Source organism: Aspergillus tubingensis, assembly GCF_013340325.1.
Source record: "Aspergillus tubingensis WU-2223L DNA, scaffold_6, whole genome shotgun sequence".
Taxonomy (NCBI): Eukaryota; Fungi; Ascomycota; class Eurotiomycetes; order Eurotiales; family Aspergillaceae; genus Aspergillus; species Aspergillus tubingensis.
This window is the reverse complement of record NW_023336280.1, coordinates 3002905-3020454: the sequence shown is the minus strand read 5'-3', so window position 1 is coordinate 3020454 and position 17550 is coordinate 3002905. Positions and strand designations below refer to the sequence as shown.

The following is a 17550-nucleotide window of genomic DNA, read 5'->3' as shown; positions in this document are numbered from 1 at the left end:
GTAGTTTACTACTGTTGGCCTTGGCCCTGACTTTGGTCTGGTCTTGGCCTTTGGGGAAAATATGGGATGAGATGGATGGGGACGGGGTAGATGGGACAACACATAAGGGGGTGAAAAGTGTGGGATGTGGGATGATGACTTCCCTTTCTTTCTCCATAGTAACTTATTGTACCTCCCTCAGCTGACCTTCTATGGGCCTCTTCCCCCCCCCTTTGAACCCCAGAAATAGTAAAGTAGCATAGATAGGATCCTGTAGTTTGGTATTTTCCAGATGGCTGGGGGAGGATTCGGTTTTCGAGTCTTGGCTGACGTGGGTTGTTGTTGTGTTTTTGTTTTGCATACCGACCCTGTCTTGCCTTGCCTTGCCTTGCCTTGCCTTGCTGCCCCAGGTTCAAGTTCAGGCCTACTACTAGCTAAGTCCCCCCCTTATCCCTGTAATAATACCGGGCAACGGTGAGAATCCCCCGGAATTTTGATCACCATGGACTGCTGCATCCGGGTGATGATGATGATTTGGGGGCGGTTGGGTGGTGCACGGGCTGTACACGGTACTAATTGCGTATGTATGCTATCTAACTCATTACTTGAGTAGTTAGCTAATGGTAGTTACCAGTTTACTATAGTAGTAACCGACAATGGTAGCATAAACGGGAATAGTATCATCATCATCACCATAACCATTACTACTACATACTCACCCACATTAATATGGAGTACCTTCCCATTCGTCAGGAACATACCCCGACGGCGAAACTTCCCCCGTGAGGGAATCTCTACCTATGCCCTATATCCAGAATCATCCTCCTAGGACACTACCTATCTAAGTAACTTAACCACCCAAACCGCGGAAACCGCTCAATCGGCCCCGTCGGGCGAGGCGAAACCAACCACCCACCCCCATCTTCCTTCTCCCTAGCTAGTAACTGAACCTTACTAACCAACCTAAGTAACTAACTTAAACCCCGGTGTACCTAAGTAAGTAGCACCGGAACTATTATATCATATCTGAATTAGGTATAACTCATCCTCCTTCTCCTCCATCATTGAACTCCGGGATTAAACTTCGGGCTTCTGTTGGCTTGCTTGCTTTGCTTTGCTTTGGCCTAGGGTAAGTGAGTGAGCGTCACGGTGAGAGAATGCAGTAGATGAAGCGGGATTTACCCTCCGTAGGTTTAGTTTAGTTGAGTGATGATGCTACAGTAAACTTGCATGTGGTTTTGAGTTAATTTTATGGTAAGAGGTAGAGTAGAGTGTTATTTTATTTCCCCGCGGCTGATCATTTCAGTTCAGCTCAGCCCAGTTAGACCTTACCTTGATACAGTAAGTAGTAGTTAGATAGATTGTTAGATAATAGTGTGATGTTCAGGTCATCGGAGCAAAAGGGAGGGGAAAACAGGATGAATCCGATCCGCTTGAAAGGAAACACTGACCCCCATGCCATGCCATGGTTTTCTCTTGCATGTGTACGGTCGCCTTTTCAGAGCTCTCTCATGTTGGTTGGGGATGGATGGATGGATGGTACGGCAACCATAATGTGATGTGATGGATGAATGGGGCGCGAGGCCGCCCGCCCGATGAAATAGTACTTACCTACGGGAGTTGCAGTAAGTGTAGTATTCTGCAGGTATGGTTGGGCGGATGGGATGGATGTCTCCTCCACAAACATCACCGGGTTTTATCCCGCCCGCGTCTGGGGTTGGATGGATGGATGAATGGGTGAATGGATATGCGTTATTTGGTTCAGGGCTTTCTTTCGTTCGGACTTGGGTGGGAGCTGAGTGCGGGCGGTATCGATCGAGACCCGGTCGGGATGACGGTGAATCCCATCCATCCCATCGTCTTGCTACTACTCAGCACGGAGTAAGTTGGGTGGCTTAAAGTTGAACCCTTTTACATTCCGAAGCTTTTTCTGTGTTTGTTTGGAATAAGCAAATAAGTTTCTATCGTCCGAGTAGTTAGAAGATTACTACGTAGTACTGTGTATATCCATCCCACGGATCTTCACATGGTATATAATAGATGGGGGTGAGGTAAGGCTGTATATTGCAATAGAGTGGTCAATCTCGAGCCTCAAATTGATGGGATATATATTATGGAGATCCCAAGTAAAGATCGTCGAAAGAATGATAATAGTCGAACCCATCAACTCCGAGAGATGCTATTCTACAACTAGTAGAGCCAGCCAAGAACAATTATCGCCAATGTTACTCCGTAGATACCATACGCAGTTGCATCACTCTGAATCGCCCACGTAGCGTAGCGGAAAGCCGAACCTACTAAGAATATCTACGGCGTTGCTTGGAGATAACTACTAAGTAACCCCCATCCGGATTCGGACAGCAGCAACTAACCAGCCCAACCACCGAAAAAGAATGTGGAGGAGGAGGAGAAAGGCAGAACAAGATTGAACAAGGATACCGTAACCCGACAACGGATCACCATCTTGGCAAAAACTACCGAAAGGGCCAAAAAACAAAATAGACTCATTTAAGTATTACCTTGGGAGTGACTTGAGTCCAAGACAAGCCTTATGCGCGCTGAAAGCTTATGAAGTGCGGAGGAAGAAGTCACGAACATGGGAATTCCCTGTTTATCGGCGACACCATCATCAAACGGAGAAAAAAAAGTCTAATAGCGAGAAGGCACTGGAAAACAACTGGAACAATCATCGATGGATGGATGGATGGTTAGTTAGTATGTACGTTGTCAGGCGATCTGGGGCGCTGCGGCGGCGGCGCGCGCAGCGCCCGGACGCGGGCTACGTGGTTGTGGGTTAATGCCGTGCATGCATGCATATCTTTCTTTCTTTTCTCTTGTCAGACAAGCCATTTTCCAATAATCACAAGTACTATGCAGATTTTTTTCCCTTCCTTTCGGGACTTCCGTGTGTATCCCTGAGGGAGATAGATTGCTTTTCCTGGGAATTCCGGAGAGATCCTGATTTGTCTGGGCTGAGCTGGGCTGATGGGAAAATGGCGCGTTTCTTTTTTTACTACTACTGCTAGTGGTTTGATTTGCTTTGCTTGACGGTATCGAATAGTTAGATGGTCTGGGCTAACTACTCACTATCTGGAGAAGAAGCACGGGTAGAATCGGTAGAAGGAGGAGGAGGGAGAAAATTGGGCTGGCTGGTAAGGTTAACATGATAGACGCAACCAGTTGCATCCATCTGGAAGGGAAAACGATGTAAAAATCTTGGTTCGCTGGGGTCGTGGCCATGCATGCATGCTTCCCACATCCTTCCAAGCCAACCTGTCAACCAGATGGCGTCGTAGAAAAAACGCCCAGGAAATAAATCGAAAATCGAAATCGAAATCGAATCGAGCAAGATTGGAAAAATGTCGCAACGTGCTCTGTACAATGGGCGGCGGCGGCAGCGGCAGCAGAAGCAGCAGCAGCAGCAGGGTTATCTGCGGAGACCATCTGGAACTGGGGTTTCGGTATGGTATGCGATCAGCCTTGGCCACAGATGAAGTCACCGTCTATACGAAAACGACCAATGCCCAGACGAGGCTATTATGGCTACTATTGTTGTATCATGAAACTATATTGCTGCGCTCATTTCATTATTACTGCTGTTACTGCTGCTGCCAGACTTGGCTAATCAATAATGCGACGATAGCAGGGCCGAGAGTAAGGTAAGTAATCTTACTCACTTGATAGCATAACCAGACCAATGATACGGGTCCCCCAGCAACAATGGGAGCAAATAATCCCAGACTGGAGTCCCGAGTACCTAGCCGGCGGAGTCGCATCCCGACGTCAACCAGTCAGACAAAAATGACGCTCTCCGATGGAGCCCATGGCTCCCCACGAGAGGAAATCGGATGAAACTCAATCAGGGCTAGATGCATGGGATTGGCGCGCCGTAAATAAGGAGGGTGGAGAGCAGCACACCTTCCACTCCCCTCCCCCGTCGTCACACGCTCACAGGATGGGATGGTTGGAAAATGGTGGACGATCGACTCCAGGTTGGCGTTAGTGCGAGATTGTGAGAAACAATCACCATCATAATAATAGCAATGCTCATATGAGAGGGACAGAAAGAGACAGAGAGCGACAGAGGAAGAGAAGGAAGGGGGGGCCACAGCGAGGCGCGTGGGGACAAACTCGGGAAGTGCGTAGGCGGAAGATAACGAAGGGTGCGATTCGCAATGGTAATTGCATGGTAATAATAATTATTATTATGGGATGGCAATCAAATCATCCCATCCATTCATCCATCCATCCCACCGATAACAAATGATCGCACAGGAGAAATAATCCTGATGACATAATTCTGGATTTGGATAAGGGAAGGGGCAGCTGTTTACTTTCTGTGTAGTGTGTACGGCTCATTCTGACCTAGATACCTCCTACTTCCACTTTCCTACTAACCTTCTACGGGGCCGCGCACCGGGCGGGCAATGGAGTCAGTTCCCGAGTCGGCACGATCATCACCACCATGAATTCATCATCATTTTACTTACTCTTCATTTCCTGGTGTGTCCCCTCCCTCCCCGAGACACGGTCAATCGGCACCAGGAATGGGAACTTAAAACGGATCGTCTGACAGCACCGACCACGGCCACCTACGACATGCGACGATGATGTCAGTTAATTCCGTAGACTGAAGAAAGAATCGAAAGAATCGAAGAAAACGTAGTCAATCGTAGGGAGTAAGTAGACTATCTATCTAGCTGAATTGTTTTGACCCTGCATGGCCGGAAATGGTATCATCCAAGTTCTTGGAACTCGCCCCTTGCGTTCCCGTTTGGCTCAGCTCGTGGTTCCAAGATCGGGTAGGACGGCCCTGGCTCTGCTACTCTGTGGCACAGGGAAACCAGTCATTCCAGCGCTTCACGATCGGAGTATTTCGCAGCAAGTAAAAGAGAGACGCTGATTCATATCTTTAGTTGGTAAGGTTAGTTAGTTCGTTAACTAGGTAGTAGTTAGATAGTGTATGTATGTCTCGTCTGTAGCGGGCCTTGGTTTTCCTCAGATCATGTCCCTTTCATCCCTCTTGTGGGCAGAAGAAAAGAAGAAGGGCAACGATCATTTCTTTTCTGCAAGGGAACTACTGAAACTATGAAGTCCGATGTCATCGCTGTGCGCCAGGTGCTACGGAGTACACAGAAGAAATATGCCAATGATTAACACATAGAGGGTCTGATAGTGTGTATGTGTGTTATGTATGTATGTATGTATGTATGTATGTGTCCCTTTCTTTCTGTCTCCTTCTATCTATCCTTTTTATTTTTTTTTTTGTTTCTTTTCTGTTGGTCTCGGCCAGACAATGCCGATTGACTTACCAACAAGCAAATAGCATGATTGGGATGGGTTATTACTATTACTCTCATCAATCGCGAGGGTCAAAAGGCGACGAGAAAAAATCGCGCATAGTAAAGAGAGCGAGAGTAGGGAAAGGATCAGGAAAATTAACGAGGGCCACCACCCGCACGCGGCAAAAAGGCCATTCACACGGTACTGTCCGTACGGTAAGGAATTCTTTTCCCAAGTGGAAAAAGAGAGCGCCCTGGGCTGGCCGAAAGGCCGACAGAGCCGTCCTCTGTCGGCTCTCGTACCCGTATCTTACCAGTAGCATACCTCAGGTCCATAGTGAGCTCCGAGGAAATAGAGACAAGGTCCTCCCGACCAGTGTATCGGGTGCGTACGGGGAGTCCTCATCCTTCTTGTTCTCCCCAGGATTTACGGTAGGGGAACGAGCGAGAGTGGAGGAGGGAGGGGAGAGGGGGGGCGAACTCGGCACAGCGCTGCCGGTCATGGAGCAGAGCAACAAGAAGCCATTCAGTAAGAGATCGAGACAGACAGACTGGTAAAGGCGAACGGCGTAAGATGCCGTATCATTGGGTGACCGTCTGGGTATAGTCAGAGTTTTTCCACGGCCCAGACTAGGCTCGATCCGGGAGGTGGGATCCACTTGGCAAACTGGGCTGGGCAACCCAGACAAGGTAATGGAAGCGGGAAAATGAAAAACAAAAAATAAATAATCATCTGAAATTCACTCGGCACTAGCGATGCGTCGGGTTAAGCAGAAAAATGTGTGTGCGTGGGAGGCAAAAAGCGGGTCCCAGTCACAACCTTACCTTACCAGGGACAGCGAACTTTCGATCAAGTGGCTACTGCTGCTCCCGGCCAAGACTAGACCGAGTTGGAGAAAATTAAATGAAGTAAAAAAGAAAATGAGAGAAAAAAGAAAAACGGAAAATCGGAAAATCAAAAAATAATAAAATGGAGGAAGGCGAAAAAAAAAAAAAGTGGGCTTACGCACAGGGAAGGTCGCCCGTTGGAGCTTAGAGAAGACAGACGTGTTTGTCTGGTCCCGTGCAATTGAAGGCTGCCCACCCCCAAATATTAAAGAGTACATTCCCTCCCTTCGCTCCCCTCTCTTCTTCTTCTCTTCTTCATAGGACTATCCGACTCTTGCCATTCCCGTCATTTTTTGTTTGCGTCTGCTCATATCGTTGGGTTCGAAGGCTGTGTGAGCCGTAGCAACAATGGCGGAGCGGAGGATTTCCTATGCTCCTGACGTGGAGAATGGTGACCATTCTCGCGCCCCTCAACTTGATGATGGTGCTGGTCTCGACGAGTATGCCGCTTTGAACCGTTACATCTCGACCGCCCCCGACAAGCGCCGCGGTTCGACTGCCAGTGCCGGTGGCGTGAGCGCCGGCAAGAAGAAGAAGGGCTTCTCCCTCTTCGGCAAGAAGGGTGATGGCGTGGAGGAAGGCTTCGTCTGCCCCGATGACTGGCTCGAGACCGACATGCGCTCCGGTCTGCGCTCCAGCGACATCGAGCCTCGTCGCAAGCGTACCGGCTGGAACGAGCTGACCACCGAGAAGACCAACTTCTTCGTTCAGTTCATTGGTTACTTCCGTGGTCCTATTCTTTATGGTAAGGCAATCGACTCTTGACAGGACATGGCTGGGATACTAACAGTGCTATAGTTATGGAATTGGCTGTCCTTCTTGCTGCTGGTCTTCGTGACTGGATCGATTTCGGTGTCATCATTGGTATTCTTATGCTTAACGCTGTTGTCGGTTGGTACCAGGAGAAGCAGGCTGCCGACGTTGTCGCTTCCCTCAAGGGTGATATTGCTATGAAGGCCATCGTCATTCGTGATGGTCAGGAACAGGAGATCCTTGCCCGTGAACTGGTTACTGGTGATATTGTATGTTTATCGCATGTCTTGTCAACTCTGTCAGCATTGTCTAACCTATTTCTTATAGATCGTCGTCGAGGAAGGTACCGTCGTTCCCGCCGATATCCGCCTGATCTGTGACTACGACAAGCCCGAGAACTTCGAGACCTACAAGGAGTACCTCGCCACCGTTGGCGACGACACCCTTAAGGAGAAGGAGGATGAGGACGACGAGGATGGTGGCATTGAGGCCCGTGCCGGTGTCTCCCTTGTTGCCGTTGACCAGTCCGCCATCACTGGTGAATCTCTCGCTGTCGACAAGTACATGGCTGACACTTGCTACTACACCACTGGTTGCAAGCGTGGTAAGGCCTACGCTATCGTCACTGCCACCGCCCGCCACTCTTTCGTCGGTAAGACCGCTGCTCTCGTCCAGGGTGCCCAGGATCAGGGTCACTTCAAGGCTGTCATGGACAACATCGGTACCACCCTGCTCGTCCTTGTCATGTTCTGGATTCTCGCTGCCTGGATCGGTGGTTTCTACCGTCACCTCAAGATCGCTACTCCCGAGAACGAGGACCGCAACTTGCTCCACTACACCCTCATTCTCCTGATCATTGGTGTCCCCGTCGGTCTTCCCGTCGTCACTACCACCACCCTCGCTGTCGGTGCTGCCTACTTGGCTGAGCAGAAGGCTATCGTCCAGAAGCTCACTGCCATTGAGTCCCTTGCTGGTGTCGACATTCTCTGCTCTGACAAGACTGGTACCCTTACTGCCAACCAGCTCTCCATCCGTGAGCCCTACGTCAACGAGGGTGTTGATGTTAACTGGATGATGGCTGTTGCTGCCATTGCCTCCAACCACAACATCAAGAACCTCGACCCCATCGACAAGGTCACCATCATGACCCTCCGTCGCTACCCCAAGGCCCGTGAGATCCTTGCCCGCAACTGGGTTACCGAGAAGTACACTCCTTTCGACCCCGTCTCCAAGCGTATCACCACCATCTGTACCTGCGATGGTGTCCGCTACGTCTGCGCCAAGGGTGCCCCCAAGGCTATCCTCAACATGTCCCAGTGCTCTGAGGAGGAGGCCGACAAGTTCCGTGAGAAGGCTGCTGAGTTCGCTCGTCGTGGTTTCCGTTCCCTCGGTGTTGCCGTCCAGAAGGAGGGTGAGCCCTGGCAACTGCTGGGCATGTACCCCATGTTCGACCCCCCTCGTGAGGATACCGCCCACACCATCGCTGAGGCCCAGCACCTTGGTCTGTCCGTCAAGATGTTGACTGGTGATGCTCTTGCCATTGCCAAGGAAACCTGCAAGATGCTTGCTCTCTCTACCAAGGTTTACGACTCCGAGCGTCTGATCCACGGTGGTCTTGCTGGCTCTGCTCAGCACGATCTCGTTGAGAAGGCTGACGGTTTCGCTGAGGTCTTCCCCGAGCACAAGTACCAGGTCGTCGAGATGCTCCAGCAGCGTGGTCACTTGACTGCCATGACTGGTGACGGTGTCAACGACGCTCCCTCTCTCAAGAAGGCTGACTGTGGTATCGCTGTCGAGGGTTCCACTGAGGCCGCCCAGGCTGCCGCCGATATTGTCTTCCTTGCCCCCGGTCTGTCTACCATCGTCGATGCTATCAAGCTCGCCCGTCAGATTTTCCAGCGTATGAAGGCCTACATTCAGTACCGTATTGCTCTGTGTCTCCACCTTGAGGTCTACCTTGTCACCTCCATGATCATCATTGACGAGACCATCCGTGCCGATCTGATTGTCTTCATTGCCCTGTTCGCTGACTTGGCCACCATCGCCATTGCCTACGACAACGCCCACTACGAACAGCGCCCCGTCGAGTGGCAGCTGCCTAAGATCTGGGTTATCTCCGTCATCCTCGGTGTCCTTCTGGCTGCCGCTACCTGGATCATCCGTGCCTCCCTCTTCCTCACCAACGGTGGTATCATCCAGAACTTCGGTTCTCCCCAGGAAATCCTCTTCCTTGAGGTTGCCCTTACCGAGAACTGGCTCATCTTCGTCACCCGTGGTGGTAAGACCTGGCCCTCTTGGCAGCTGGTTGGCGCCATCTTCATTGTCGATGTGCTCGCCACCCTGTTCTGTGTCTTCGGCTGGCTCTCCGGCGACTACCTCCAGACCCACCCCGTTGACCGTGCCGACTTCTCCATCAACGGTGATGTCGACATTGTCACCGTCGTTGTTATCTGGGGTTACTCCATTGGTGTCACCATCATCATCGCTGTGGTGTACTACCTCCTTTCCAGCATCCCCTTCCTTGACAACCTTGGTCGTAAGACCCGCTCCCGCGCCGACACCCAGATCGAGAACCTGCTTGGCCACCTGTCCAAGCTGGCCATCGAGCACGAGGTCGACGCCCACGGCAAGAGCCGCTACATGCTGGGTGCTCGCGCCGAGGTCGAAGAGGATGAGTAAACGCTTGATTGCGCTCCTTAATACCATCCGACCTGGATATCACTTGCTGCGCATACATGCATGAGCTGGGATTCCGGCTACCCTTTTTACCCGTATTATAGACTTTTTTTTCCTTATTACCTTGTCTCTACTGATAGAGTCAATTTCTTTTCTTTTTACATGTATGTATGTCATTAATAGTGGTAAATTTAGTCAATCAAGGGTTCAATTAATACATCTTCCACTGTAACTACTACTTCATAATTCTAATTATCAACCAAACAACGTTTTGGAATCTTACCAAATCAATAATCAAAGTGCGCTCACTGCCGACCACATAGCCGAACCAAATCAAACCGAACCACCTCAGCCCTGACCTGACCTGACCTACACCACGGTCCACCCATCGGACCAAGTTCTGGGTGCAGTGGACCCCGGTAAATTGGAGTCAGGGGCACCACTTCACTCACCATCTTCTCGGTTCCCGTTTCACCTGCGCCCGTTCGGACTCCGGCCGATAGCTAGCCAGACAGCCAGTTGCGTTGCGTTGCACCTCACAGGCATTCGGCCCTCGACACCGAACATACGCATGTGTGAGAGAGCTTGAGTGGATCCGAGCTATTATTGAGTCTGGTGAGACGAGAGGAGACTCCGTCGTATTGCGCCTATCAGTAGGCCTGTACCTGCCGAGTCAGTCGTCGACTAATTGGTCGGCTGGCTTGTTGGATACGTATACGAGAGGCCGAGGTAGTCGTAGATTCGTATATGACGATGGTCTAATTGGCCTCGTGTCGATGGGGAGGTGTAATTTGCCGATGGATGGATGCGTTGATAGTGTGATGCACGGATGGTGTTTGTGCGCTTTACTTGTGCACTGGTGTGGTGGTGGTTGTACTCCGTTTACAGCGTGTATAGCCTCGCTTTTTCAAAGAACGTGTCAAAGCTGTTACTCCAACAGGAAGTTCAAGCTCTTTAATAACACGATAGTATGGCAGCCGACGCGTACGCTTTGAACTCGATATCCATTGTATAATATGATCAACTTCTTCATCTGAGAGCTTTGATGTATTGCCTTTTGCTTTTCGAGGTGTAGCTTGTTGATTTTGACACGTATATTGAACTTGACGATAGCTAATCTGTAGCTGATTAACTATTTGTTGATAGGTAAAACCAGCATCACGAAGAGTAAGAACACGGATACGATCATCACGATCTAAACGCTTTGAAATCGTTGATTTCGGAGAGGTAGGTTCAGGGGTAGAAGGCATCTTTGATCTCTGAAACACCAAGAATTAGCAGAATGCATCATATTTCCCGTGTTTGTGGGCTTCAATTTCAACGCGTGGCTAGCTATATTAGGCAGGCGGTGTTAGCTAGGAGACTCACCGCTGGAAGGATTCAACCCCCTGCACCTCTCCACCATACTAACAAAATTACCGGGGTCAACCGGAGTAGGTATGTAGTTGGGGATGCGCATTGTGCTTGTGCGGGTGGGCGTGCATTGCTGCTTTAATTGCTAAGGTTGGGGTTGTCCAGTTGGTGATGTCTGTTGGGGGTCGTGATTCAGCTTTTACTTGGGTGCCTCAGGCTAGGCGATCTCAGCAGCAATGAATGTCAATTGCACAGTGTGAGGATGACTTCTTTCACTTCAGTCGATACATGAGTATTTCCAACAAATTTGGGAAAGGGCTTTTTCCAGCAAACCTCTGTATCCGCCTCCCACGAGCCTAAGTCTTATCATGCGCCTGAACCAATGCGTTTCAGGTTGATAATCATGATTAGAGGACACATGACTCTGTCAATTTGGGCTGGTGAGTAGCTGTTGCTTCTGCAGATTGGGTATCCCGAGTAACATTGACTCTATTGACCTCCATAAGTTTCCCTCGTCAAAGCTGGGAACTATCTACTGCTTCCCGTACACTCATAGTTAGAAAATTGTCTACACAGAACAAGTCTTGCGATTGGTGCCAGCAACGCTTACACGTCGCGATGGGGCAAGTACCTCGCTAGCATGAACTGAATCGAAGCCCTGATAAACTTGTGCTTGGCTTTTAGGAACAATAATGGCAGCTGTCACTGAACAGTGATACCTGTTCTGAGAGCAAGCGGCCACACGAGTTCACCGTGGCCTATATGGGTGACCATCGACTAACTGATGACTTCTATCCCAGACAGACATGGTCGGAATATGCAGATACAAGGCTGAAAACTGACTGTGTATTGGCTGACGAGGTGCTGGCACTTCTAGCATGTCAGCATGCTCCGAGTCGACTATAGACGAGCAGTTCTGTCCTGTTCAGACATTCCTCGTCTTCTCTACTTTCAATGACTATGCTATGATGGCAAGCTCTAGTGAAGGATTAGCTATCTTACGTGCTTAACATGCATACGACTTGCTACATTCATGCTAAAGCATACTTGCAGACGAAGCATTTCTCTCGGAAGAAAAGTCGTCGGCATTACATCGGCTCAAGTCCACTACTAAGCTCCATGACAGACAAGCCTGACCAGCTCCAAAAAGCTTAGCCGTGATAGCTCACGCAGAATACTTCTCCCCGCACCATCGGACAAGCACACTGCATGAATGAGGGATTAAACATCCCTGGACCAGATGTGCGGCCTCATAGCGCATCTATGAGATATCGGATCACCATGGCTGTCCGCGGAGCACCACCACGTCAAACAACTCACTAACTGACTCTGGAAGATACCCCCGATCAGCATGGAGACAACATCATCCCAATAATGCATCTAACCCCAGAACAAGTTCACTCCACCAACTGCAGTCCAACTGAACCCTATCCTTCAACCCGACAGGTGGAACGCAATTCTCCGGCGCCACCACATTTCTCCGGCCTCCGTCTGGGGAAACAAACCATGCATCATACGGTGATGCCATCCTAGAATGCCAGTCTGGGGTAATTGGCACCGTGCAGAAGCTTGACTATCCCCGCATCCCCAGATTGCCATGATGATCATATAAAACGGCCAGAAAAATGAACAGGGTTCAATCCAAACACCAGCAAGCCAATTGCTTCTACATCCCACACAATGCTCCTCCACGGCCTCGTGCTGGCCCTCCAGGCCATCCTAGCCTCCTCAGCAGCCATAACTTCCCCGTCATCCTCAAACCATCTCTCAACCGCCGCTCGCGAGAAATGCCAAACAACCCTCCAATGTCCCCCCGGCACCATCATCGTCTCCAACACCAATGCCCACCCTGACATCTCCAACTTCACCACCCTCCAAGCAGCCATCAACGCCCTCCCCAACGACAACTCCTCCCAAACCATCCTCCTCCTCTCCGGTTCCTACAATGAACAAGTCAACATCACCCGCTCCGGCCCCATCACCCTCCTCGGCCAGCAACCAGACCGCGCAGCCCTAACCGACCCAGCCCGCAACACCGTCAACCTCACCTTCGCCGGCGCCAACAGCGACAGCAGCGGCAACATCGACAACGTCTGGTTCAGCGTCATGGTCGTTGCCCCGACCCTAGACGCCAGTCTCACCGGCTCCGGCACAACAGGATACCCAGTGCCCGCGGACACCCCGTTCGGGAATACCAACTTCCGCGTATACAACATCGACTTTCGCAACACCTATGCGCCATACTCTGCTGGTCCGGCGCACGCTATCAGCTTCAGTCGCTCCAACGGCGGCTTCTACTACTGCGGCTTCTACTCTTACCAAGACACGGTACATCCCCCCTCCCTCCCCCCTTCCCCTCCCCTCCCATCCTCAAATACTAACAAAGAAAATCCAGATCTACATCGGCAAACTCGGCTCGGCATACATGTACAAATCCATCCTAGCGGGCCAAACCGACTTCCTCTACGGCTTCGGCACTCTCTTCATCCAATCCTCCCAAATCATCCTCCGCTCCTGCGGCGGCGGCATCACCGCCTGGAAGGGCACCAACACGACCGTGCGCAACAACTACGGAGTCTACATCCACGACTCGACCATCAACGCCGCGAACTCCTCCATCGCAGAGCAAATCCAGGGGTCCTGCGCGCTAGGCAGGCCGTGGAACTCGCTGCACCGATCCATCTTCGCGAACACGTACGAGGACGGGAGCATCGAGCCATCGGGGTACATTAACTGGGAGGATCGGTGGAGTAAGAACGAGACGTTGATGGCGGAGTATAGGGCCTATGGCCCGGGGTTTAATCTCACGGGCAGGGAGGAGAGTGAGGTGAGTGTGTTGTTGAGTAGTAGTGAGGAGGAGAGGTATAGGGATCCCAAGAGGGTGTTTTTGTTTGAGGATGGGAGGGAGGGGAATGTGGCGTGGATTGATTGGGATGTTGTATCCTCTTGAATTCACAATCCCTTGTAATCAATCCCTATGTATGTATGTATGTACATATCACTCCCCCTTCATAAGACCATTTAATCTCCCCGTAAGAGCCAAATACGCCGCCCCCGTATCAGCCCACACTCTATACTCTTGCACCTTACACTCCCCGTCACCACCATCACCACCATCCTGCACAATCCTCAACCTATACACGAACCCCTCATCCCAGCCCATTTCTGTATTCTTGGCAATGAATCTCGCCCACCCGCGCACGCAAACACACCCTTTCTCCTCGTCAACCACCCAATCCTGCTCATCCTCGAATCGCATCCCCTCGTAGCGTAGCGCCGCGCCCATTGTCTCGAAGTACGTTTTCACTCCGTCTTGGCCGGTGAAGTCGCGGCCTAGGAAGGGGGCCAGTTGGGGTAGGCCGGCTTCGTGGATTAATGGGGTGGTGCTGGGGGAGGAGGTGAATTGGGAGAGGATGGTGGTGAGGGGGGGTGGGGGGGATTGAGTTAGAGTATCTAGGAAGGTATGGGTGGTTTGTTTGAGGGTTTGTTTGGGGGGCATTTTGTGGCAATATCATAGATGATGGGAGGATGGTGGTGTTGAGAGGGGAATAGGTGGTAGTTGTTTACTTTGTAGGTTGGGGATGGTGGTGGTATAAAAAGTATTGAATGACGTATGATCTATGACACATGACATAAACTGGATTGAACCTGACAACCAACTCCTCGCCTATCACACCCAACACCATCGGGAAATACAAATTGAATGGATGAGTAAAAACATGAATGAGTATAATCAAATCAATTGACAGACTGGTCACTGCTTCCATGACTTGCCGCAGTTCATACACGTACAAAACAATGTCATCGGTTCATCTGCACTGCGCGTCTGCGCTTCTGTATATGTCACCTTGCGCTGTCCACACTTGCCGCATTGCAAGCTTGTACTGATACTCCGCTCCGCCTGTGCCACCATCGCCTTGTCCATGTTTTCCTTTTGAATTCTGCGGTCGCGCTCCTGCTGTTCCTCCGACCGGAGCTCGTCGTGCGACATCCGGACGAACCGTTCCGGCGTCACATCGCCGTTGAGGACCCGCACGCGCAGTGACGGGTTCGATTTGTTCTTCAGGTTCTGGTAGAGACTGCGGATCTTCGTGCGGTATTGTTCCTTCGTTTCCGGTCCGAGGTCGCTAAAGGCTGCCGCTTCCACGGCCGACGCCTTGGACAGAACTGTGCGTGGGGGTTCGACCGAGTTGAGACAAAGCCCGTCGTACATCAAGCCGATGCAGCTGTCGCGAATTCTGTTGCCGGTCTGGTTGGTGTCCACGCCATCGGCCTTCCAGGTACGCTTGTCGGGAGGCACTGAGAGCTTCGAGGCCTTATCGGAGGGAGTCGCACCGCCGGAGGGGGTGCCGTTGGCTTTCGGGTGGGGAGAGCTGCTCGACCGTTGGCTGGCGCCGGGGGAAGCCCCGGCCTTTTGCTTGTTCACTTCGTGGCGCCACTTGGAGACGATTTCGCTCGCGAGACGGGCGACTTCGGGAGATTTGTGTTGTTTGAGTTTGTTAACGGCGATACCGACACGGGTGGATCGCAGCAGGTCCTCGGTGGCTTTCACCCCTTGTTGCAGCTGCTTGAGCAGAGGTATGATGGTAGAGGGAGGTTCGTTGGAGGAGGCGGCCTTGGTCATGGCCTTGGCCCGGAGCTCGATTTCTTTGGCGTCCATAGACATGATGGATATATGATGAGAGTATAGGTGAAGAGATAGATATCGATTATATAGAGCTTATAGCGCCTATGACGATCAGTATGATGTTTATACGATCGTGGGCATAAGCGACATGTGTTGCGATAGCGAGTAACAGTATGTGCGACAGTACGCAGGAACAAACTCAAGCAGGGGTGGAGTCGGGACAGTTGTACGTGTGGGACAGTGCACGTGCAAATTCGCTGGCAAGTATATAGTTGACCGGCGATGCAGGGAATGCAAAAGAACCAAGCCACAAACAAGTGAAGTGGATGCGCCCGAATGGAGAATCAAAGGGATGCGTTGAGATGATGGTGGACTCACTCTGTCGCACGAGCCGGTGGGATTCACCGTGCCGGAAATGGAGGAGAGGAGAGATGGATGAGGTTAAGATATTGTAAACTCTCGTATTAACTGAGAGGTGGATCTGAAGGGTTCTCGCAGCAGGGGAGATGCAGCGAATGAGAACCGGAAGAAGATGAGGGTGAGAAGATGATAGGAAGAGAGAAGAAGCCGTAGCAGAAAGGCAGTGGAGAGTTGCAGAAGAGAAGAAGAGAAGAAGAAAGCAGTAAAAGCAAGTCGCTTTCGCTGGAATTGCGATGGCGCCAAGCCCGGGGTTTCCTGATTGGGAATGGTGGGGGGAGGCCTGCAGTGGGAATAGCATCAATTTGCGGTCATCTTGACACTTATACAGTCTCGAAGACTCACAACTGCCTCACTTCTGTGTCTCGCAGTTATACTCTGCTGAGAATTTCTCGGTGGCCTCTGTAATAGACATAGCATATCTCACCACTACCACAACATCTGCAACACTACTATACTACAGCATACTACTACTTCTCTCAATCATCTCCAACACCCATCTCACCTCCTTCACCACTACATCCGGCCTCACCAAATGCACCTGATGTCCACAATCCACCTCGACCAACCTCGCTCTCCTCGACAACCTCAACTGTTCCCTCTGCCACTCCCCCACCACCTCCTCACATCTCCCCAGGAACCTTCTAACCGCCTCTCTCTGCTCGTCACTCCCATTCCCCATCTCTACTCCCCTCTCATAAACCCTCTGATAATCCTCCCATCCCCGTCCCACCACCACAGACAATGGCCTCTCCCCTAACCCTCCTCCCTGCACCTGTAACTGCCTCTTCCCCTCCAACTCTCTACAAACCCCCACCAGATTCTCCCTCTCAGCCTCCCACATCCCCATTCCCCGTGCAATATCCCTCGCTCGCTCTCTCCACTCCTCCCGAGATAACTTAGCATTCTCACGTAACCCCGTCACCGTAGCGAAGTTTATCTCTCCCTGTATGGCAGCAATATCACAATCCAGGTTGGGGTTATCTTCGAACAGTGTGTACTGATGTTCTGTTGATCCCTCAACGAGTACCATCCCGCTGATATCATCTGAGTAAAGGTGGAGGTACTCCCTCGCGATTATAGCGCCGTATGAGTGTCCCACTAGGATATACGGTGGTGAGAGCTCTGCGTTGGTAAGTAGGGTATGCAGTTCTGATGCGGCGAGAGTCGCGCTGGCATTGTAGCTGGTATCTTGGTCTGGGGCATCGCTGCGCCCGAGACCGGTGCGGTCGTAGACCAGACACGGGGCGAATGGGCTCAATAAGCGGATTACAGCGGTGTAGCTGGAAGAAACATCGCCGGCGCCGGCGAGGACAATAGTGAGAGGCTGGGTGGTGCGGGGTGGGCCGTGCAGATGCAGGTACAGCTTGTGGGGGCCGATGGAGATGTGGGTGCCAGTGTAGAGGGAATTACTAGTTGACATGATGATGGTAGTAGTGTGTTGTGGATGAAGCGGGAGTATGAGTGGATCATAAAAGGATGAGGCTTGCAGGGATCGTCACATGGTAGTTTGTTGGTTAGTTAGCTATTTTCATTGTAGTCTAGCTGACAGACTAGACAGTTAAATATTGGCTA

The 17550-nt window shown here is 51.2% G+C and overlaps 5 protein-coding genes across 5 annotated transcripts; 2 read left to right on the top strand and 3 right to left on the bottom strand.

The window, feature by feature from the left end:
- Positions 1 to 6497: 6497 nt before the first annotated feature.
- AtWU_04761 (plasma-membrane proton-efflux P-type ATPase) lies at positions 6498 to 9581 on the top strand (the record flags this gene model as incomplete). Its single annotated transcript, XM_035499872.1, has 3 exons — positions 6498 to 6894; positions 6948 to 7171; positions 7230 to 9581. The coding sequence occupies 3 exons, from the start codon at positions 6498 to 6500 to the stop codon at positions 9579 to 9581; spliced, it is 2973 nt and encodes a 990-aa protein (XP_035355765.1).
- A 3030-nt stretch (positions 9582 to 12611) lies between these two features.
- Positions 12612 to 13881, top strand: AtWU_04760 (putative pectin methylesterase; the record flags this gene model as incomplete). The annotated part of the gene is made up of 2 exons (XM_035499871.1): positions 12612 to 13259; positions 13327 to 13881. 2 exons carry the CDS (start codon positions 12612 to 12614, stop codon positions 13879 to 13881), a joined length of 1203 nt encoding a protein of 400 aa, XP_035355764.1.
- A 48-nt stretch (positions 13882 to 13929) lies between these two features.
- On the bottom strand, positions 13930 to 14430 carry AtWU_04759 (uncharacterized protein; the record flags this gene model as incomplete). Its single annotated transcript, XM_035499870.1, has 1 exon — positions 13930 to 14430. The coding sequence occupies one exon, from the start codon at positions 14428 to 14430 to the stop codon at positions 13930 to 13932; it is 501 nt and encodes a 166-aa protein (XP_035355763.1).
- A 255-nt stretch (positions 14431 to 14685) lies between these two features.
- On the bottom strand, positions 14686 to 15597 carry AtWU_04758 (transcription elongation factor DST1; the record flags this gene model as incomplete). Its single annotated transcript, XM_035499869.1, has 1 exon — positions 14686 to 15597. The coding sequence occupies one exon, from the start codon at positions 15595 to 15597 to the stop codon at positions 14686 to 14688; it is 912 nt and encodes a 303-aa protein (XP_035355762.1).
- Positions 15598 to 15999: 402 nt separating this feature from the next.
- AtWU_04757 (alpha/beta hydrolase) lies at positions 16000 to 17398 on the bottom strand (the record flags this gene model as incomplete). The annotated part of the gene is made up of 3 exons (XM_035499868.1): positions 16000 to 16258; positions 16332 to 16377; positions 16444 to 17398. 3 exons carry the CDS (start codon positions 17396 to 17398, stop codon positions 16000 to 16002), a joined length of 1260 nt encoding a protein of 419 aa, XP_035355761.1.
- Positions 17399 to 17550: the final 152 nt, after the last annotated feature.